Raw genomic sequence first — 24,314 nt, forward strand, 5'->3', positions numbered from 1 at the left:
CTTTGTTTCCTGACTACCCTAAGCTAAAAAGGCCCTTGACATGTGCTTTTAATTACCAATTTTGGGAGGTCTCTTAGTTGGGATTTCTATTGCTAGGAAGAGACACTATGAACATGGCAACTCTTACAAAGGAAAACACTCATTGGGGTTGGCTTACAGTTTCAGAGGTTTAGTTTATTATGGTTATGGCAGGAAACATGGTGGCTTGCAGGCAGACGTGGGCCTGGAGGTGTACTGAGAGGTCTGCATGTTGATCCATAGACAGCAGGAGACTGTGTGCCACACTGAGTGTAGCTTAAGCATATGAGACCGCAAAGCCTGCTCCCACAATGACACATTTCCTCCAACATGGTCACACCCCCTAATAGTGCCACTCCCTATGGGCTAAGCACTCAAACACAATCTTTGCGGGCCATACCTATTCAAGCCACTACAGAAAGATATCACAGCTACTATCCCAGTCCTTTGAGTGTTATACATCAATCTTGGTGCATTTTCCTCCTCCTCCTCTTGGGTACACAGGGAGCCTTCCCAGTTGTGCCCACTTTTAATGTTCCCTTCCCTCCTCACCCCTACCCATTTTCTACTTGATATAATGTGATTGGATCTCTGCCTGCTAGCCACAGAGTTGTTCTCTTCCTTTTCTCATCTCTTCCCATCTCTTGGCTCTGGCTTTGGCAAATATTTATTGGGTACCAGCTGACAAGCCAATAACCACTGTCTTTCCTGTTGACTTCTGGTGGGCACGTGTCTCTTTTGCTCTTCATAGGTGCAGATGAATGTCTTCTGGCCTCACCCTGGGTGTTTGTGGAGACACTTTTCACTTAACCCAGCACCTCTGATTCCTTCTGATGGTCTCCTGTCTGCTTTTACAACTCCAGTTCTCATACCCCCTTATTTACATAATTCAGACTTTAAGTTAGGATCTTCATATGAGAGAAAATGGGATTTTTGTCTTTCTGAGTCTGGGTCACTCTGCTTAATGTACTTTCCAGATTCATACATTCTCTTGCAAAAATTCCATAATTAAACATTTTTATAGAGATACCCCAAATTCTCTTGTGTGCATGCACCACGTTTTCATTGTCCATTCTGTGTGTGGACATCCAGGCTTGCATTGTTCCCTTGCTTTGTGAATACAGCGGCAATTACCATGGAAGTCCTATAATGGACAAAGCATTTTAGATTTTCTTTGGAAAATCAAAATATAGGCAGGCTGGTACAGTCAGCTCTTGTCTTGTTTATAAAAATCAATCTGTTTAAAGGACACAATAGGAAAATACTTAAATTCATTTTTTTCTATGAACTTTATGAATATTTAATTGTAATAAAGCTTCTCACATCTAATCCTACACATTTGCATGTTTCTACCTCTTCCAGCAAGTCTCCTTATGGTGTCACCATTGTCAAACCACTAAGATCACAACAGGCTTCCTTCTGAGATAAGTCCACCTTCATTTCTGTTCTGCAGCTTGTTATTCATATTCTTAGAGATCCTGTATTGTCAAGTTTCCTCTCAGTAAGTAAGTTTACATGTTACACTCCTATGATAAACAAACCCTGAGTTTTTAAACCTGTATAGAATATTTTACTACTATTTCCTTGTAAATATGTTTTGAAAATTCTTCTAGTATCTTATATTATCATATCTCTTTATTAATTTGTTTTATTTTTTATTTATGTGAGAATTTTATATGTAAGTACTGTATTTCCATCATTTCCACCTTTCCCTCTCCCCTCCTCCAACTTCTCCCACATCACCTCTACTCTGATTGACCTCTTCCTTGATTTTATATATACATAGATATGCATACACACACACAAATGTGTATATGTGTGTGCATGCACCTGCATGTGTGTCTGTATACACAGAAAACCTACTGAATTCATTCGCTGTTGCTCATGTGTCTATGTGTTTAGTGTTGACTACCTGGTTAGATAAGCTATTGTGGAACTCATATTTCAAGAAAGCTGATTCACCCTCTCTCAACAAGCAGCCATTGACAACCTCTAGGTCTTTGTTTGGGGGTGAGGCCTTGTGAAATTTTCCCTATCCACATTAGCATGTCAGCTGGTTTTGTCTTTATGCAGATCTTGTTTAGGCAACTGTATTTGATGTAGGATTCCCCTCTGTATGCTGTGAATACCTTGGTTAATGAAGAAACTGTCTTGGCCTATGATAGGGCAAAAGAATAAAGGTAGGCAGGGAAAACTAAACTCAATGCTGGGAAAAGGTAGGCAGAGTTTAGAGAAGCCATGTAGCCCCACAGGACACAGACACTGGAACTTTACCCGGTAAGCCACAGCCTCGTGGCAATACACAGATTACTAGAAATGGGTTAAATTAAGATATAAGAGTTAGCCAACAAGAAGCTAGAACTAATGGTACAAGCAGTGATTTAAATAATATAGCTTCTACGTGATTATTTTGGGTCTGAGCTGCCAGGCAACTGGAAAACAAGAGACTTCTTACAACATGTATTGTTGAGATTTCATGGGTGTAGCTTCCCTATCTGGTCTAGAAGACATTATCCAGCAGCAGGCATCCGGGTCCTCTGGCTGTTACTGTCTTTCTGTCCCCTCTTCCAATGATGGTCCCTGAGCCTTGAGTATAGGGTTTACATTGTGGATCTGTCAGTTAAGGCTGGACAGCCTATGGTCACATCTCTTCATTTTGACCAGTGATGAACCTCTGTAATATTCTCCACCTGTTTCAAAAAGATACTTTCTGATGAGGGGTGAGGACTAAACTTATCTATAGGAATAAGGATAACTAAGTACTTAGAATATAATTAAAAGTTATATTGATTTAGGAAAATGACAGTAGTCAGTTCTCTTTGGGGATCTATGACCTCTTCAGCCATAGATAACCGACGAGGTTTTTAATATCAAACACGAATACTGTTGATCAGGCCTTAAATTCAATGAGACAGGTGTTGCTATTGTCAGGATAAAAATACCACTATTGCACCAGCTGAGATCATCAATGTGGGTCCTGGTTTGTAGACATTACAGCTGTGTAGGACCATCCTTCCTTGTCAGTTTGCATAGCATCTTCTCAGGACGGAGTTGTCTTAGTTAGAGTTTCTATTGCTGTGAATTGACACCACGGCCACGGCAACTCTTACGAAGGAAAACATTTAGTCGAGGTGGAGGTTTACAGTTCAGGGGTTCAGTCCATTATCAACATAGTGGGACATGGCAGAATGCAGGCAGACATGGCGCTGGAGAGGTAACTGAGAGTTCTACATCTTATAGGCAACAAGCAAGCCATGCCACCTGATAATGCCATTCCCTTTGGGACTCATTTCCTTTCAAATCAGCAACCACAGGAGTCTACGGGGTCAGTTCCAGCTCAGTTTCTCTAAGTCCTGTGTCCAAAATGTCTAATATCTTCAGTAATAAGGTCTTACCTTCAGGTTCTGGGAGGCAATCAGACACTATAGCAATAGCTTATATCTTCTGTGAAAGTCTCTTGGACTCTCCTTTCCAATGACCTTTTAGGCATTCTCCTGTGTCTGGGACAAGGATATTTTTGTTAAACAACAGTCGGTGGCTCTTGAGGAGAACTGTGAAGTAACTCCGTATAAACTGTGTGTATATGCGTATGTGTGCATATATATATGTGTATTACATATATATGTATTACAAAATAATGTTTACCTATGGCTTTTTCAAGCATCCTTAGTGGTGTTTATCTGTTTCCTAACTCCCCTGTATTACCCTCCTTTCCCACTCCCCAGTTAAAGCCCCCACTTCTCCATCTCTCTTACTTTCAGAATTCACTTTGACTATGGACTTTCCTCGATGTTAAAGTGTGTAACTCTCACTCTGCCGTGTCTTCTACCTCACCCTGCGGTCCCACGCTGCCCACCAGTGTGATTATGAGCATCCTAGGCCACGTGTCAGATGATGGCCCTGCTCCCACACACCGTGCAGATGACTCTGACCTACCGTCTGTCATTGGTGAGGATGTTGGTTGGGCTCCAACGTGGTCAGCTGCTTCAGACTTGGATTTGCTTCAAACTTTGTTGCTGTTTCTTTGTTTCCAAGGTTATACATCCACAGTTGTGTTCACGTTTGTCTTTTAAAATGCCATTGAACATTTACAACTTCAGTTCAAGTGTATAGTTTCTATGATCCTTACTTTTCTGCATAAAATCTTTTAACTTTATCTTCCCATAATTTTCTTTCACTTACCTTTTGAACCATGCATGCCCAGTATTTAAATGCATGTGTTAATTTTGCTCTGTAGAGTTGTGAGGCTGATAATGGATGACCAATGGCTGCCTAATCTCTATGCTAAAGTTTAGGGTTTGTTTTTCAGAAAAAAAAATAACCATGTAAAATAAAAATTTGAAGACTAAATCCTTAGTCCCCTTTTAAAAAGATTTATTTACATGAGTTTTGTAATTTTATGCTTAGCACACACTAATATTACTTCCAAAATGCTCAATTTATCTCAATTGATTATAGTCCTCTCAGAGGTCGTTATGACCTCCAGATCGGTCCACTTAGCTGATTTTCCTCCACCTGGTAGAATAAACTGTTCTTTGCTTTCTGTCGGCAGCCACAGATGCTGGAAGGCACAGTTCAGAGAAATCACTTCAGCATTGTTGCTTTTCCCTAAATCTATTTAACCAACTTTCAAATTTAGCCCAAGGGAAAAACTTTGAAACTTTTTCTTGTACTAAGCCGTTTGGTATAATAAACAACACAGCCATTTTCATGATGTTATTTTGCATAAAATATTTGAACATCCTAATTACGTGTTTTAAAAATAGCATTACTGAGGTATAATTTACCTATTTTCAGATTCGCCCATTTTAAGTGTGCAATTTATTGATTTTAAGCAATGCACAGAATTATGTGACCGCTGCCATGAACTCATTTTAGACCAATGGTCGTCACTCTTCCTAGCGCTGCAACCCTTTAATACAGTTTTTCATGTTGTGGTGACCCCCAATCATATATTATTGTCATTGCTACCTCATAACTGTAATTTGCTACTTTATGAATTGTACTGTAAATATCTGTGTTTTATGTTAGTCTTAGGCAACCACTATGGAAGGGTGATAGACTTCAAAGGGGTCATGATCCAGAGATTGAGAACTGTTGTTTTAGAGTATTTCTGTCATGTTCAAAATGAAGCTTTGAGGGTCTGGAGAGATGGGACAATGGTCAAGGGCACAGATTACTCTTGCAGAGGACATAGAGGACCTGGGTTCAATTCCCAGCACCCACACGGCAGCTCACAACCATTGGTAACTCCAGTCCCAGGAAATTTGATGCCTTCTTCTGACCTCCATGGGCACCAGGCATGCTTGTGGTGCACATACAAAACTCAGGCAAAATATCCATGCACATAAAATAATAAAATAAATACATCTAAAAACATTTTTAAGATAAAGAAACTTTGGCGGGGAGAGAGGGGGCATCGAGATGTCTCAGAAGATAAAAATGGTTGCCATGAAGCCTACGGAATAGGGTTTGATCCTGGAACTCTGTAAGGTGGAATAAGAAAGCCAAATACACAAAATGTCCTCTTACCCCCACACATACGTTGTGGCACACACAGTACGTGACCAGTACGCATGTGCGCGTACACACACACACACACACACACACACACACACGAGACCAATAGCAGCCACTCCTTTTGTGTCCCTCCTCCCTCCCCACGAATCAGGATTGTGTGCCTATTCTGGACATTTCTTAAAATGGAGTAATGCAATGTGTGGTCTTTTTGTGCGCTGGCACAGTGTTTGTGTGTCTCATCACAGGGAAATATGTGTAAACACCGTGTTCCTTCATTCTCTGGTAAAGGGGGAAGGCAGAGCGGTGTGGTTCAGTCGGGAAAGAAAGACTGAAACCGCTGGTCAGCATCTGCTTCCAGGGCCTGTGTGTTTCTGCTGCTGGCCCTTTGTCCAAGCCACTCTTTTATTTATTTTGACTTGATTATCCATCTGTAATGGGAATCTGGTAGACTTCATCACCCATCTGAGAGCAATAGGAGAAGAAAGGAGATACAGTGTCGTGCTGCCATGGGCGCTGCCGAGAATAAGCACCACTGAAGTAGCCGTTTCCACTGGGACAGCAAACCGGGTGGACAGACGTAGAGTTAGCAGTTAAAATTTCCTTAGATCTCGTTCTAGTCACAAAAGCTATCAGTCCTGATTTCTCTTATTCACAAGGTCCCACTGTCTCCACTGATTTCTCCTCTGCTCAACCTAGGTCAGCTGAGCAGTTGTCTGTCTGCACTCCCAGGACTGAAGCAGGGCGTGGCCGTGACCCCATGGGAGTCACCACACCTGCTGTGTGCAAGAAGGGAGAAGGCTTTGGACAGAGCTGGGCTGTCACCTTACCTGCCATTTTCAGAGCGAGTGTGTCGTGGTAACTTAGCCAGCCTTTCTGATTCCTTTGAACACCTGGGTTCCAATTACAGGAAGCTTTATTCCAGATGGGAGAGAAAGTGGGGGTTTCCCCCTCCTTTGATTACTGGTAGATAAGCCCTTCCCCAGCGAGCCACAACCCCACATCCCCAGGCCTCTGAAAAGCCCTGGTTTTTATACCAGAAAACTAAGGAAACTACAGTCACTCAGTTATCGGCAATTCAGCATTCCTTATGAGAGTAGCTTCATACTGGAATACTATAGATTGCTTGCTTCCGTGTCCCAAAGTAGGAACCCACCTGTACACACATGCACAGTCTTCCCTGCTCTTTAGACAAACTACAGGCCAGACAACTAGACCTCTTGAGAATTCCTCTTCTGCACGAGGCCACCGCTGAAATGTGAAGTATGTGGAGGGGTTTCTGGCACTGAAGTCTTAGCAGGTTATGCTTGTTCCTTTGCCTTTGTATTGGCTCCCTACCCTGGGCATTCATTTGAAGGTGAGCTTTGTTCTGCACGTTTTTCCATTGTGTGAATACCTGGATCTTGAGGGATTTTCTCCGAGGGTCATCGGCACTCCTTACGATAGATGTGCCTCCTTCCTTACTCCGTTTTCTCCCTTGAAGTAGTTCAGTTCTGGTCTATTCTTTAGACTGTTCCCCCTTTGGTGTCTTATAACTCTCTCCCCATTGTTCATCTCCAGCACAGCTTCCCCCTTCTGGGTCCAGAGCATTGGCTACATCATGTCCCTGTTCCTCTCCCACTAGCTAATTGCTACTACTGTTGTTTTGGTTTCATTTTCTGTGTCTTAAAATTCCCTGACAAGAGCATCTTACATAAGGCAGGGTTGAATTCACAGGTCCAGGTTACAGCCCCTTGTATAGCCCCTTGTACCAGGGAGGGCACATCAGGAGCGTGGGAGAGCTGGTAAGATTCTATCACAGTGAAGAGGAAAGAGGAATGAATTAAACGTGCATGGCTATGCCAGCTCTTTTCTCTACTCTCACACACCTCAAGACACCCCCATCCCTGCCTAGAAAGGGAAACCCACAGCGGGCAAGGCTGCCCCACAACACTGACAGGTTATGGGGTGAATTAGAAGGTGGTTTAGTGTTAAGGCACTTTAATATAATTGTTTTGCTTCCTATTACCAAAATGAGCCATGCTCACTGTTAATGAAGAAATTACTCATTCAGATACAATTCTGAGCATTTCATGTGTCTCCTTCTGACATACATATATGTATTATATAAGTATACATAATAGTTTTATAATAACCATAATTTTTTCTGTTATGCAATCTTACATGTAAAAAATTCATAAAATTTAGTATTCTTTTTATTTTTATTTCTATTTTTATAGATTCTTTTATACATGCATGAGTGTTTTATCTGCTTGTATGTCTGCACCATGTGCATGCCTGATACCCTTGAAGGTCAGAAAAGGGTATTGGATTCCCCTGGACCTGGAGTTACAGGTGGTTGTGAGCTGGGAACTGAACTTGAGTCTTCCACAAGGGCATCAAGTGCCCACAGCTGATGAGCCCCTCTCCAGTTCTCCCTGGCCCTTTTAGAGACAGAGTCTTAGCTATGCAGCCCTAGTTGTCCTGAAACTCCCTGTATAGACCAAGCTGGCCTCAAACTCTGCCTGCCTCTGCCTCCCAAGTGCTGCTCCAGCACACCCAGGCCCTGTTCTGTTCTCTAGATTAATCATAATTTCCTTCCTCTTGGGGTCCCGCCCAACTTGGGGTGACGATGAAGAAAGAAATAGACAAGAGATAGCAAAATCGGGAGGACATCCAATGAATGCTGTGATCCACCCTAAATTTATTACTCAAAGTTTTCATACACCCCAATCCAAAAGCGGGGGTGGGGGGAGCAAAAGACTTCTTCACCATGAAACAAAGAACAGGCGAAGTAATTTCCTCCTCACAACTCAAACCATAGCTCAAGTGTCCTGTCTAACATTGAAAAAGCAAGAAGAGGTCTTTGACCTTTAGTCAAGGTGGAATGGGTTCGCTTCTATGGCCTCTACGCCTCACTCTTACCCGTTACTAGATAGTTATCTGCCGTTTCTCTATCAAAATCATGTTAACCTTTATTTATACCTAATTTTTTACATATCCGCGAGTATTGCTCAAGAATATCCTGTCTTAAAATGGTAACAAAGGTAATTTTTGCATTTTTACTTTTATATATTTGCGTGACAGGCTTTATCTTAGAATGCAGCTAGCACACAGCAGTTCTGTGACTTGAACGTCCCGTTTGGAAAATGGTTCTTGTCCTTTGCCTGTTTAACTGATAGCTGAGCCCAAGATGAAGGCCGAAGCTGCAGGCCACCTCACTCATGGTCTGCCTGCCCTGAGATTAGTCCTCACAAAGGAATTCCTGAAAATACTTTAATCCTGAAGCCTGGATTCATTCATGTGACTGAATGACTTGTTGAGAAGTGTCTGCCCCTTTAGGGCTAAGCTCCACCTCACACTCACGATCAAGCCTGCTTCTCTGTTTTCTGTGCTGTGAGTGGTTGCTCACTTCTCCGTAACACATGGAATCTCAAAGTAGTTTGAATTTGCATTTCTCTGATGACAGAGGATATTGAACTTTCTTTCATGTTTTATTAGCCATTCATGTTTCTCCTGAGAACTTTCTGTTCAACTTATTAGTTTAATTTTCAGAACATTTAAATTTCTTGTCTTCGTTTTGCAATTTGCACATTTCAGATATCAACACCTATCCACTAAGTGGTGTACAGTCCGCAAAGGTTTTATCTCATTCTTTGGGTGTCTCATCACTCTGCCGACTGTTTTCTTCACCCTGAAAGGGCTATTTAATTCCATGCAATCCATTCGTCAACTCGTGAGCCTCATTTCCTGTACTACTACTGTGTCTCCACTAAGGTGCAGATGTCTCAATATGAGGTGCTGACGGGAAAAAATGTCGTTCATAATCTTCAGAGACAGGTGTATTCATTAAGTCGTAAAGCAAGGAAGGAATGGGAAAGGGTCAGAGAGTGTAGAAAGGATGAATGAGAGAAGACGCGTGGACTAGAAGTCAGGAAGTAACTGAGACAGTAGTGGAGTGGGAGGAGAAAGGAAGGTCCTGAGTGCCCTAGGCGCTTACGCTGAGACCCAGGCTAAAACAGAGCAGCTAAACGAAGTTTTGTTTTTGTTTTTGTTTTTTTAAAAAAGCGTGACTGAAAATCGGAATGAGGACAAAGTGGGAAGGTAGTGCATCCTGGCTGACTCTAGTTGGGGCCGCTGTGGGTTCAGCTCTCCTGTCTTCCCTAGCAGGGAAGGGGGAAGGGCTGCCAGCCTCAGTAATCCAATCAGTTACTTAGTGTGTCCTTCCTGCTGAGAACTTTCTGCCTGAGTTCCCCTGTCTGAAGGCAGTTACAGCTTCATCTCTGGTGTTGTACATTGTTCTTCCCGTGGGTAGAGAAGGCCTGTCCCCCTCAGCCCCCTCGTGCTTACCCTTGTGCTGGATGGACTCATTTTAGTTGTGCCTGTCAGCAGCCTGCAGGCCTGCACCCAGTTCCCTCGGCGGCGGCAGACAGTGCTGGAGATGTTCCTTCCCAGGGTTCACTCCAGGACGTCTCACATCCACTTCATGCTTCTGCCTCTGTCTCCACAGCCTCTTTGCTTCTGCAGTCTGAATATCTACTCCGTCCAGGCTCTGGTCACAGCTCAACACCTTCTTCAATATTTCTTCTCTTTGCTGTTCTTTATCCTGCGTCTTCATTTGGGCCAGGCCAAATGGAATCTTTTAAATCCAGGCAATATGTGTAACTCTTAAAAAACACCAGCAAGAGGTGTAGCTTTTGTCTCATGTAAGGTACAAGTTATAAGTCGTACATTAAATTCTCCGCACAGATGCCTTCTAGAATGAGCCTTTCTAAATACAGAGGCACATGTCTCAGTATCTCCTGTCTTCCAGACAAAACAAACACCCTTCCTTGTTAACATTTCCCTGCAGCTACAGTTAAGTCTCTGTTTCCCATCCACAGGATCAAACTGTGGTTTTAATCTGCTTTTTAGACCTCCTCTGGTCCCTTCCTCCAACGGGTTTTCTTCTCCTTCATCCTTTGCTTTCCTTTGTACCTTGGATACACAGAATAGAATTGATTAGTCTTCGCCATATAGAAGATGCTCATTTGTGACTTCTATGAGCAGGGCTGTTATCAAAACCAGCGGTTCTCAACCTGTCAAACATCAGTTACCATTCATAATACCAGCAAAATTACAGATATAAAACAGCAACAAAAATAATTGTATGGTTGGGGTTCACCACAACATGAGGAGCTGTACTAAGGGGTTGCCCCATTAGGAAGATTGAGAACCACTGTTTTAAACAATATGGAGCCATAAAAATTTTCAAACACAGAAAAAATAATGTAGCAGACATGTGTGATCCCATTGCTTGTGTCTAGCAAATGTTAACATTTTGCCTCAGTTCCCCGAGTATTGTTAAAGAAAAGAACTAATTGGAGCCCCTAAGTTTAGTCCCGGTTTTAAGAAGATGGCGCCTGTGGACCCGTGCCCGTGCCCAAGAACAAACTCCTTAAGGTGGGAGTGATGAGCTTCAGAACAGAATTGGAGGAGCTGGCTTTAATTTTGTCCCGGCACAGCAATCAGCAGCACTCACGTGTGCCCGTTACTTCTCTCTTCAGTGGACATGAAGTCACTGAAGGCTGAGAGAGCCCTGTGCGGGTGCCTGAGCCAGCACAGCCTGGGAGAGGCAGGGCCAGGGCTGGAAGTCAGGTATGTGGCTTTAGAACTCATATAGAGCCCCTCTGAACGGTTAAGTGTTGAATTGTGTTAGAAGGTTCAAAGGTAGCTTGGGTTTCCGTATTGCTAACATTAAAGAGATTACAGCCATTGGGGTATTTTATGCTGAAATGTCTCTATATGAGACAAATAATTTCACCAGTGAGGTCATCCTTAATCCTTTGAAACTGCAACTGTCAAATCAAACCCTAGGAATCTTAAATATTTTACCCTGTGTCTCGGGATATCTTTATGCCAGCTCATCCTTGCACCTCACTACTTGAAACCTGAGTTATAGATTTTTCTTCCAAATAGGACTGAACCAAAATTTAAGATTGTGTGTGTTTTCTTTATTGGGTGTTTTTTTTTTAGCTTGAAACTTCTTTCTATTCTTTGTGGTGTATTTATTGTTTTCTCTGATGTTGTCTCATGACTATTATTATGCCTTCCAAGTGACTATTAAAGCTTCCTCTCTGCCTATGAAATAGTTAACCATGAATACCTTTTGTATGTGCAGTCTCTCAAAGCCTTTCAGAATCGCGGAATTCTTTCGAATGACTAATTACTGCAAATCTGGTGTCTGTGTAATGCTATCCAGCAAGCAGCTGCTTCATATGAAGAGAAGCTAAGAGCTCTTTTTGGTTTTGTTCATTTAAAATCATTTGCTTCTTATTTAATATCTGCAGAGAATGCAGTCACATCCCAGTAGAATGTGCTGTTGTAAAGTTTGGATTGTTTCCATGGGTTCCGCCTTACATCTGCATGGTGTTTAAAGCCAGTGCTTCCTTTCTCTCCCTCGTCATTCAGGGCCTCTTGCCTCATAATCCAATGTCATGCTGAATGACAGAAAATTGAAGTTGAATTTATTTGACTATAGAGAAGGACGGCACAGAACAATACACTTATTTAAGAGCTCCTTGCCTCAGAAACTGAAGGAGCTGTTTTGTGCAGGTGGCTTAGACTCTCTGCTGCTTAGCCTGACTATGTCCCTTTATTTATTAGTACAAGAACTGGGCATTCTGCTTCTGAAAACAAAGGACCCTGCTAGTCTACCAGAACCTTTACAAGCCTGTGTGGTGCTTACACATCATTCAGAACCACAGAGACACAGCCCAGGCTTTTGATTTTTTTAAAAAATAATCCTTAGTACTTCCTGATTACAAAAAAACTGCCCAGAAATGAAAAGCAGCCATGAAAATATGTAAATCAGCTCCCGGTAACACATGGGGGATGGGGTTACGTTGTGAGTTATTCGTAATGAATTGTTTCCTCAGCTCTGGGTGATGTCTTTTCTCCTGAAATAAAATGCTTTCTTGTTTAGCACTGCTCGTATTTTTTGTTGCTGTTTACTGGGGCGACAACCTTCATGGGTTCTTGTTTGACAAGGCAAAACATTTATTTACTTTACCACTATCCAGAGCTGTCCTAAGACACATGACAGTCACCGGGGCAGTGTCTCCTGCGCTGGCTCTAAGGTGGGAACCAAAGGCTAACCTGTGTTTATTTTGAAAGTGAGAAGAGAGGCGTGGTGAGGAGAACAGCCCTGGTAGCCCTGGGAGTACAATAGTGTTGTCATTATCCAGCACAGGGTCCTGTGGCGTGGTTTGTTTTTGTTGGAACCTGGTAAACTGTGGAACTCCGATGCATCTGTATAGTCAAGTGTGAGCCTTAGAATACTCTTTAATGTTACCAAAGTGAGCTTGTTTTCGTGGCTATTATTAGCATCTACTATTTTATTAATTCTCAGGCAATTGGGAATTAATTATATAAAATTTACATACAAAGTAACAGTTCTTTGGGGGTTTATTTTAAAGCTAATCAGTTTTAACTGTAGCCCCACTTAGAAATAACAAAATTTATCACTTGGACTCAGATCCATACTTAATCTAGTTTATGATTCCATCCCGTCATAAGTACAAGGACCATTCAACAAGAAATCAAACTTGTCCCCAGTGTTTCGGTTCCATAAAATAGTCACAAGGGTACCCTGTCTTTCTATCTTTCATTCGTAAACCAGTGTTTCTCATTCTGTAAAGTATATCTCTTTAGAAGTTCAGAGACTATAGCTGGACTACAACAGTGCTCACCACACTTCCTTGGCAAATATACTATTTACTTGTGGCTTTTATGTTTCAAGAGTCAGTGTGAGCAAGAAAGCCTTAAGGACCAGGCAGAACTCAGTTGGAACCACGGGAGCAGTTCACAGCCGCCGAGTAAACTTTAGTAAGCTAATTGCTTTCCTGTTTACACTTTCCACTTGTAAAAATCAAAATACCTACTTTTCCTTCTGGTATGACCACAAATGAAGTAAGGCAGAGAAAGCCTCCGTGCTCGGCACTGGGACACAGTTTGCCCTCAGCTCCTCCTTCTTCATTCTAGAGAAGGAGTGAGAGCGTGCAGCCCGCGGTGTCTAACCCCTGCTGCAGCTGACTAACACAATGGCATGGCACAGACCATTCTAGCCAAGGTCTCTCTGGTTTTTGAAAGGTTTTTACTAAAAAGTATATTTCATGTTATTTTCTCTTCCATTAATGGGGAAAAAGTGTACCCTGAAAATATCCTTAGTAAGTCTATAATTGAAACTTGTTTTGAGGGGTCTTCCTCTCAGCAGACTTGATGTCCTGATTGCAGAAATGGGACAATGGACCCCAATGGGATCTCTCTCTCTCTCTCTCTCTCTCTCTCTCTTCCTCTCCCTCTCTCCTCTCTTTTTTTCTCTTCATCTGAAAAAGGAGGCAACCTGTCTGGCAGTTTGAAGGGATAGATTTAAATAATGCACGTGAGGAGATTTTGGTCAAAATACACGAACATTTCACTTAGACCAGTGGTGCAGTACGGCATGGCCATTGTTAGTCAATAACATTATTAAAAAATGAAGAGTAAATTTAAATTGTTCATGCCTCAAAAAATAAGTATTAGTGTAGTACATGTAGTAATAAGCTTGACTTACTCATTCTATAATGATAGATATAGAAATATGCTGTACATGATAGATATAAAATTTTATTTGTTCTTTAAAATAATTAAAAATAATATATCTGAAAACACTGGGATACACAAAGATTTGTATATAAATGCCTGGAAAATTCTTATGAGAACATTTGTTTAGAATGAATTTGCTTCTGATTTGAGAAACTAGTTCATTGTTTAAAAAAACGATAAAGCATGTTGAAAATCTCATCGGCATTTGGTGCATGTGTTTCTTATGGTGCTGCATAACAAATTCCAAGTTTACTATTAAATGTAGAAAATTAAAACACCTAAGGTGGCTAGAAAATAAAATTTTACAACTCCCTTGTTTTGAGTGTCTTTTTCTGTATAAACTGGCTGGTCCATGCTGTGTGGTCTCCTTCATACCTTCAGTGATTCCCGGAGAGTTGAGTTCCTGGTGGCCGGACTCAGGCAAACCAAGACTGTACACATTACACATGGCTTCTGTTATGTATCCATAGAAAACTTTAATTCTTAAATTAAATCTTGAATAAAAGTCTTAAATCTAGAATAAAGATGAGAAAAGTAACAAGTAGTAAAATGGAAGAAAGACACGAGGCATTGCAATACAACAGAAATTACAAAAAGTGGAAATATTTTCAGTGTGCTCATCTTTAAGTTTAATAACCAAAGTGATGTAAATTAAAATAAAAATAAGATGGAACTCTTCACTTATGAGATCGGATAAAAAAAATCTCAGCTCTGATCTGCATTAGCGACTAGAAAGAAGTTATATTTTGGCTACTGTATCAAGTCTACAAATAGACACGGTACATAGGAAAAACTTTGGATAATATCTCTTCAAATTTTAAGTGTAAATGTACAGTTGTATTACCTACATTCCCACATTTAGGTACTGAGGATAGAGGAAAAATTAATATATTCTTGATATAAGGATATTCTTGAATAATCCTTTTCAAATACTTCCTAAATTTCCTAGATGAAGACTCTGTGGAAGCCAGTTTTCCAAAATATTCTCTTGTTCTTTAAAGTTGTTAAACACCTTTTAGATGGTAGTCAGAGTTAACAAACTCCCAACCATGAGCCTGGAAGGTGATTTGTCTGTTTCCTTTCTACCCAGAAGACTCAGTTGGTTTGGGAACAGAAGTGGGAGCTCAGACAGCCGAACATTTTAAATAAGCCATCACCAGAAGTGTGTAGGATCTGCCAGCAACACCAATTTCATTTGAAAACAGTAGAAAGGTTAGCCTGTTAGGTGTTGGTAAAATATCATGATGGTAAGGGGAGAAAGGGCGAAGACACAAGGCATGCGGGGTGTTGATGGACCATGGCCATGTTGCATAGAACCATACAGGCAAAGTTCTCTCTGTTGTGCTTTGGACGCTAAGGGAAACTCCAGCAGCGCTGGTTTAGTTTGTGAAGACACCCAGACGCTGGGATACTAATGAGCGTTCTGTGTCGTTTCAGACTTACAGTGTCAAGTAGAGGCCCTTGGGTTGAGACTTCAGAAGACAGTGATGGAGCTGGACAACTCTAAAGAGATGCTCATGTAAGGTGCAATACTCAACAGCTGAAGAGGGGGTTGCCCACTGATGGGCAAAGGCTTTCGAAAGACCCCAGTGTGTCGTCTTTGGGCAGTGGTTCAGTTGTGTAGGTGATGGTCAGCTGTGGCTTCTCTTGGCTCTTTTGTGACTTAGACTAAATACTGTCACCACTTTATCTCAGTAAAGTGTTTTTGTCCTTCTGTAAAGAACTCATGAGTTGTTTCTTGGCCTCGAGTATAGAAGTATAGAAGCCATCTAGCTATATATCAGTGATTCGTCTTGATGTTCAGATGAAGTAATTATCTCATTTCTTCCTTATATTCATTTCTTTAGTGTCTATAACATTTAAATTTTCTGAATTGTTATTTCTTAAAATATCTAATTTTAAATTCAAAACAGAGTGCCTTTGAAATGTTGACTATGTTTTATGAAAATAGAGAAGAAATATTGGAAAACAAATGATAATAAAATGACCTTATAAAATATTCAAAGGTGGGGAAATGGCTCAGTGGATCAAGCACTCAGTGTGTGAAATCCTGTGTTTTGAATACCCAGAGCCCATTTAAAGCGAGACACGCAGCACCTGTTTATTGCCTCAGTTTTTCTGTGATGAGAGCAGAGCCAGAGGCAGGAGAACCTCTGGAGGCCATTGCCAGCGTGGCATGAGCAAAGACAAGGGCACAACAGCAGAATCCCCATCTCATACATGGTGGAAGACAAGGACCTCCACATGTGCACCGTGAGAGGTGTGCAGCATACAGAGGTGGGGGAGAGAAGAGAGAGGAAGAAAGAGGAAGAGAGATGTATCATACACATATAAAAGGTGCCCAGAGCAGTATTTGTTTTAAATATCCATTTATTTCAGGAATTTGAAAGACTACTTTATACATAAACATGGTATATCTATAATTATAATGTTAAAATAGAAGGCACATGATCTTTGAAAATAAAGTATGTCATTTTACTTCTTGGTGTGTGATCTAGGAGCTCTGGTTTCAGTTCCTGTATTCACAAGGTTCAGGCAAATAAATATAAATATTTAGGATGCTTAGTGACCGAATATTTGTGTTGACCATGGCTGTTCCTAAGAACAATGTGTTTAATCAAATATTGAACAAAGTCCAGAAATGTCCAATCAAATTAGTGTATAGTTAGATTATTTGTAGCAAGGGTTTGTTTTAGAAAAACAGAAGTTAATATAACAGCAAGCCCAGAGGTGTGGCTGCCTGTGTAGGATGCTGGGGTGAAGGAATGAGAGAACAGGGAGTTCTTGATGCTTTTCTTACCCAGACATGGGAAGTAAGTTCTGGGAAATAAGAACCATGAAAAAGAGACAAGATGACAATTGCAAAGCTAAGAACTCCTTGTTCACTCTGTCCATATCAGGAGGACGGTGTCCCTATGGCAGTCCTGTGGAGAAAGCAGCCTCATCAGAACACAAACTGTGTGACATTTGCTTCTTTTGGTATTATAATTACTGTTGTGGTTGTTACTCTGTGTGTGGGTATTGTATGTATTGTGTGTGTGTATGCGTGTGCACACTTGCATGCCATGGCACATGTATAGAAGTCGGAGAACAGTTTACGAGAGTCAGTCAGTTCCCTCCTTCTGTCGTGTATGCCCCAGGGAGTGAACTCAGATCTTCAGGCTTAGAGACCTGTGCCTTTACCTCTGATCCATCTCACTGGCCCAATGTTCACTTCTTGGAGCTCCAGAAGTTGGGGGGGGGGGGCTCAGTGGGGAGAATACTGAAAAGATACTGCTTTTTCAGAGGACCCCAGTTTGGCTCCCAGCACTCATGTCAGACAGCTTAGAACATCCTGTAACTTTAGCTCCAGGGGATCCAACTCCTCTGGCCTCTATGGGTCTCTGTATTCATCTGCACAGATACACACACACACACACACACATACACACACACACAAAATAATAATAATAAAATTAAATTAAATCTTAAAAAAAAAGTTGAGCAGTGAAGAAGTCACAGGTCAGGAGTAGGAAAATAGTATTAGCACCTGGCCAAGCTAAGAGAGAATTTGTGATCATGCCAAAATTTAGCTTATAGGCAGATTCTTGGAAAAGTAAGAAATGTCAAATGGAAGAAGAAGAGTAAAGCTTATTGTTGACTACACAGACTAAGATCTTTCTCCAGAGTAATTTTGCACAGAATCCTTTGCATATACAGGAGCCATTCCATTTACCATTAACTCAAGCCCCTTGCTGTTTTGTCAGTTGTATTTTGTCCTCTCTGTAACCTGAGTTCTGAGACGTGGGAGGAGTCAAGGCAGAGCAGGGCGGAGGAGGAAGTGAGCCACCTCATGGCAGTCATCACGCTGATGGCTTCTCAGGGAATTGCCACAGGGTTGCGGAAATACAGTGTGACTTCACAGAAGGAGACCTGCTTCAGGGATAGATCAGAGCCAGCACCCACTTTTCGAAAATGTGGCTTAGAAAAGGGTCATGGAAAACAGTTCCTCGTGTTAACAACCTTACTCTAAGCACGCCGGTGCCTCTTCCATCTGAGCTCCACCTGCTTTCCGTTTCTGGCTTTGGAGTTAATGGTGCAGGCGGGGGGCGGGGGGAGCACTTGGGATCGATGCCCTGCAAGCCTCACTGTGCACAGAGGTCAGCAGGTCCCTGCAGATACTACTTTTTAATAGATTAGAACTGAAGTTGTGTTTTGGCCGATGATGTGCCGAGGACAGGAGACTTGACTCGGCAGTTAGGAGCAGTCATTGCTCTTGCAAAGGACCAGGATTCAGTTCTCAGTACCCACAGGATACCTCAAGACCATCTTAATTTCAGTTCCAGGTGATCCGGCACTCTTGCCTGATCTCTGAAGGACTCTAGACACACAAGTGGCATGCATTCATACATACATAAAAAAACTCTCATACACATAAAATAAATGGGTCTAATTTTTTTTAAATATTGATTAATAAAATAGAGGTTTTCTATACATACTCAAACCTCTTTGGGCTTTTAGAAATTAGAAAATGCTGTAGAATCTTCCTTTAAATTTTTAATTCCGGTTTTGGTGGGTGCTGGGAATAGGAGTGACCTTTATTTATTCAATTTACTGTAATTCTTTTGTTGTTTACGTTGTTTTAGGGTTAGATAGTAGAGAACCTACCTTACCCATGAGAGGCCTTGAGCTTGATCCTTAACACTACAAATTAAGTAAAACAAAAATAAAGAATAAAACATGTGCTTTTTAAAAATAGTTGGATGTAAGCTCTTTTTTGTGTTCTAACATAGAAAGAAGAAGCAGTTCATAAATGGGTAGAATGGGCTAGCTTTTCCCACATAAGGTTATTAAGAAAATATCTTCTGTAGTTTATCAACATTGTTATGTTCTTTTGCGTGTTTTTGAGACAGGGTTTCTTGTAACCAGACCAGCCCGGAATATGCTAGGTGGCAAAGAAAGACCTTGAACTTCTGGTCCTCTGGCTTCCATCTCTGAGTGGGATTACAGGCATGCTCAATTCATGTGGTGATGGGGATGGGACCCAGGGCTTCGTGCATGTTAAACCAGTGTTCATGAGCTGAGCCACGTCCTGAGTGTCATCATGTGTTATAATTGATTTTTATTTTTACTTTTATTTTTATCAGTTAGGAGGCTTTGGTGACCGTCACTGAAGTTAGGTAATGACTGCTTTGCTTGATCCAGAGGCTCAGAGATATTATCAGGGGTTTGGATGCTCTTGTATTTTAGTTAGGGTTTTATTGCTGTGAAGACACACCATGACCACAGCAGCTCTTATAAAGGAAAGCATCTAATTGGTGCTGGTGGTGCTTCCAGTTCAGAGGTGTAGTCCATTATTGTCAAGGTAGGAAGTGTAGCAGTGTGCAGGCAGGCATCGAGATGGAGAAGGAGCTGAGAGTTCTACATCCAGATCCACAGGCAGAGGAGAGAGAGAGAGAAATAGGGCCTGACTTGGCTTCTGAAACCCCAAAACCCAGCCCCCAGTGACACACTTCCTCTAGCAAGGCTAAACTTCCCAATAGTGACTAAGAGTTCAGGCAGTAAACCTTTAACTCCTTAAGAAATTCAAATTAGCAAGCAGAAGACATTAGAGTTAGTATAATTATTATCCACTAAGTATATTCAGAAATACATCCTTAAAAGAAAAAATAACTGTTATGAAAAATTAACTATTATGAGTTGTGAAATTAAACATGTGGCCATGAAAATTACCCCTTTAATATTAAATATGAATGCACACCCTTGGCATGGGTTTACATTACCTGAAGGAATAGTTGACAAAATTATTTGCAGCCCATGCCAAGAATGCCCAGGAATGAGAATGAGGCTCGTGTAGAACCTTGCTTCGTTCAGTGTGCTTGTAAATTTCCTGAAGGTTATCTTTGCTTTCATGAATGCAGGAAAAGGAACAGATTCCTTTACAATATCTTGGAATGTATCAATTAGTAGTTAATATAGTAGTTGCCCACCCCTTAGCCACAAGGGCTGTGCTTCAGGACCCAGTGCCTAGGAGGTAAGAGGTCCGTGGACCCCTGGGAGCTCCATCCTAATCTGTTTTACCTGAGCTCCAGGACCCTGTCTCAAGAAACAAAACAGAAGACGCAGTCCTAAACCACTGTAGTTAGTATTAAACCCTACACACAAGTGCACACGTGGTCACACATATACACAGTTTTTCCTGTCTTATATTGTACTAATAAAACACCATGACCAAGGCAACTTAGGAAAGAAAGCATTTGGCTTCCATTTTCAGAGGGTTGGAGTCCTTGCTGGGGGGACCAAAGGCATGGCAGCAGGGACAGCTGAAAGCTCACGTCTTGAGCCATAAACAAGAAGCAGAGAAGGAGCACACTGGCAAGGCACTAGTCATTTGAAACCTTAAGGTTCACCCCCAGCAACACACCTCCTTTAACAAGACTGTACCTCCCAGTTCCTCCCAAACAATCCCGCCACCTAGGGGCCAAGTATTCAGGCAACTACACCTATAGAGCCCATTCTTGTTCAAACCACCACACCTGTGCACCCATAAATTTTAAAAAATATAAAGTTTAATTTATGTATTAGGCACAAGGTAATATAAATAATGGAAAATAGAGTTATAATGTAGTGAAAGTTATAGGAATGAGCTACATTTCCTAGCCTGTTGTACTGCGTTCACCGTCTTATGAGATACTTCCAAGGCCTGCCTGATGAAGCGTGCTGACGTTGTGACATGGTCCCAGGCTGCTAGGTAAAGATAGCTTACAAGCAGCCACTGTGATCAACACCGTAGTGGATCTGACATCTGAGCGGGACCAAGAGAGCGGAAGATGGGTAGAATCTATAGTGTGAACACACAGGACAAAGTGACGAGCGCCCTTGGTGGGATGGGCTGGGACAACAGGTTTCATAACGGCAGTCAGAATTGTGTGCAGTTGAAAACTAATTAGCTCTGGAACGCTCAGCTTATTACTTTTTAACTGTCATAGGGTAACAGACTTCAGAACGCAAAGCCATAGACGTGGAGAGGGGACCCCTGTGGGTCTAAAACAGTAGTACAGAATCTGCCTCCTAATTTATGGACCTTTATACCATGCTTATACTTTATTAACAGTCTGGGCCACAGTGAACTTTGACCGTCTCGATGACTGGTTCGTGAATCTCTAGCTGGACGCCCTGTTCCCGGAACTTCTGCTCCTATGGACGTATAACTGTTAGCGTTCTGATTTTCCCAGCACTGGGGTGATGCCGTGTGTGGATTTTTTATCTGGCAGGCAGGAAATGGCCTGGTAGCATTATGTTGTCACTATGCACGTCTTCTTGTTTCATGGTCTGATCTCAAGCAGTGTCCTCGTTTGCTTTCCACTGCTGTTGATAAACACCATGGCCGAGGATGACTTGTGGAGGAAAGAGTTTATTTGAGTTTGCTGTGTACAGTCCATTATTAAGGGAAGTCAGCGCAGGAACTCAGGACACATGACCCCCGCTGTGTCAAGTCGACACAAGCTCTGGAACACTCAGCTTATTACTTTTTACCGTAGGGGCGGTACCAGTGCATGGGCAAGTAACTCGGTCGGTGTCACACTGCAGATTGTCTCTAGGGCAGCAGCTCCATTTCATTTCAGTTATTTATCTCCTCCTGGGCTGTGTCGGACCTGCCCTTTGCACTTGAAGACTAGAGACTAGTGGAGTTTGTTTGGGGACTCTCCCAAGCAATCCAGGTTTAGCCCTTCACTTCCCAGCAGCTAAGTTGCTCAGAACATTTTCCTCTGCTTCTTCGGGCCAGGAAGACTGGCACTTCCTGCCAGAGGTTTCATTCCCCTGCCTGGTTCTCACGGAGACTGTCCCCAGGCTTACAGTTATGTAGAAAGTACCCTGACTCTATAGGGTCATCTCATTCCAAGAGTCACTTTGTCCCCTAGACTCCCTTCCCTTCTGACCAGTCTCCAGGTTGATACCATCTTGTTTGTTCTGTCGTGGGCTTGTTTGATAATGTTCAGACTGTATCCTTCTTAGTTAAATACAGTTAAATAGGGGGCTGGAGAGATGGCTCAGTGGTTAAGAGCATTGGCTGCTCTACCAGAGGTCCTGAGTTCAATTCCCAGCAACCACATGGTGGCTCACAACTATCTGTAATGAGGTCTGGTACCGTCTTCTGGTGTTCAGGCTTACATGCAGTCAGAACACAGTATATATAATAATAAAAAAATACAATCAAATAAGCAGTAATTTGGTTAAGTGTATGTTTAAACAATAATAATATGAAGATTTTAAGATATAGAAAAAACATTTTCTTTTGAAATAATACATTTTAACAATTGCAAATACTTTTGCCCTAGGAAAAAGTCTAATGACGCTGATAACTGTCAAAGAGAACTTAGAAAACTGAAGTTCGAGTCTGTCATTTCTGAGTCAAGGTATATATTGCAAATTTGTAATTAATATTTTAATAACTGAATTTAAATTTTATTTCTAAGTCATTTCATTGAGAACTCAGTTGTCTATTGTTTCCGTGCTTATTTATATATGTGATACCTCATTTGGACCTCCTGGTCTCTCTGTCGTCCGTGGTTTCTGTCTCTGCCCACACTGGTATCACCACTTTTCTCTTTGCTGCAACAAAAACAACTACAAAGCAACTTAAGGGATGAACACCAGTGCGTGGCGGTGGGAGCACGGGGTGGACGTTGTCAGGAAACAGGGAGAGAAAGACAGCCTCCAACTTGCTTTCTCCTTCTCTTTCAGTCCAAACCCCAGCCTGTGGGTACCGTCGCCTATTTTCAGGGTAGTTCTTCCATTAGCCCTTTCTCGGAACAGCCTTATAAGCACCTCCAAGGAAGGATTTCCATGCTGATCCTAAATCCTGCCAAGCTGACATGAAGATGAATAGTCACAGCCCCACCCCTTGTCAACTTGACATCCAAACTTTACAAAGTCATAGCATTCCTCTGGTTCCTGGAGTCTCATTTTCATGTCGGGGTGCAGACCCGGCCCTTTAAACAACCCAACACTGCTCCAGAACCAAAGTCACTGCTGAGACCCGAGGCAGTCTCTTTAAGTGAGCTATATAAGATAAAAAACAAAACAAACAAAAAAGCAGGCGGCACACTCCTACCATAAAAACACCACAGAGTAAGCTTCCCATCCCAAGGGGAGAAATGGTGTTTTAGCAAGGAAAGATCTGCCCAAAATAAGTCAAACCCATCAACACAGACACCAAATGCTACAGTTCCACCCACCCATCTGAGGCTTCTGACAGGACTGTCTGGGCTCTGGTGGCCTTGCACAGCTCCTGTCCCCCAAGTATGCAGTACAGGAAGCCTTTCTCTTGGGCTTCCTCCTTGCCACGCCTGTAGCTTTCCTCATCAGGTACCCTATATCCTGGCCTCTTCAATACCATTTGATCTCCATTGCAATTGGCTTTACCTTCACAAGGTTACCCATAGCCTCTCAGGGATTCCCTGCAGGGACTAGGACCTTCCCATGCATTGCCTAGCCTCAGCAGCTTTCTGGATTGTCTGGAGAAAGCGTCCATGCCTCCCTGGGAGCTCTGTACCAGTACCAGGTAGATGGCACTGCTTGGTTCTGCTACCAACCACTTTTATTGTAACATTTCTGCATCTGAGTGGCGCTTCCCAAGACTGTTGCTTTCAAATGGGGAAGCCCGTCAGGGGCCTCTCAGTTCGGCCTCCCTTTTATGTGAATATGCGCTTTCACAAGTCAAAGCCTCTGGTGGTGGGGACGCCTTTCCCATTTCCCACAGACAGTTTGAGGCTTCTTTTGAAGGGTCTGAATCTCAGCTACAACTGTTTGGGCTGCACTTGCCTTGTCAGCAGCTTTAAACTGACAGTTTCTTCACCAAGCTGCAAGTTTTTCCTATCATTCCGCCTTGCTTGTCACTGCCTGTCACTGTAGACTGGGTAGAGGCAGTGAGCAGTAACCATGGCACAGCCTAAACGTTGTCCCATCCTCTGATACTCTCCACCATCAAAGTAGCTCTCCGGCTTTGAATTCAGTCTCCCTCAAGTTCTCAGGACATGAGGGAAGCCATATTCTTTTCCAGAATATAACATGAATGCCCCCAGCTAAGTTCCCAAAGGATTCCTTGTTCTCTGAGACACTTGTCTGAGACAGTTCAGGGCTCCACGCCTGCACTTCTCTCGGTATTCCAATCTTCTGGTTTTCAACTAGGAACG

At 42.2% G+C, this 24,314-nt stretch overlaps 1 protein-coding gene across 1 annotated transcript in view; it reads left to right on the forward strand.

The window, feature by feature from the left end:
• The window catches only part of Lekr1 (leucine, glutamate and lysine rich 1), a 127,085-nt gene that overhangs the window by 63,740 nt on the left and 39,031 nt on the right, over window positions 1-24,314 (forward strand). The window contains exons 7-8 of the mRNA XM_075950812.1: window positions 15,577-15,658; window positions 22,458-22,535. Of these exons, the coding sequence (XP_075806927.1) occupies window positions 15,577-15,658; window positions 22,458-22,535 (160 nt within the window). The remainder of the gene's footprint in view (window positions 1-15,576; window positions 15,659-22,457; window positions 22,536-24,314) is intronic.

Source organism: Microtus pennsylvanicus, chromosome 16 (assembly GCF_037038515.1).
Source record: "Microtus pennsylvanicus isolate mMicPen1 chromosome 16, mMicPen1.hap1, whole genome shotgun sequence".
NCBI lineage: Eukaryota > Metazoa > Chordata > Mammalia > Rodentia > Cricetidae > Microtus > Microtus pennsylvanicus.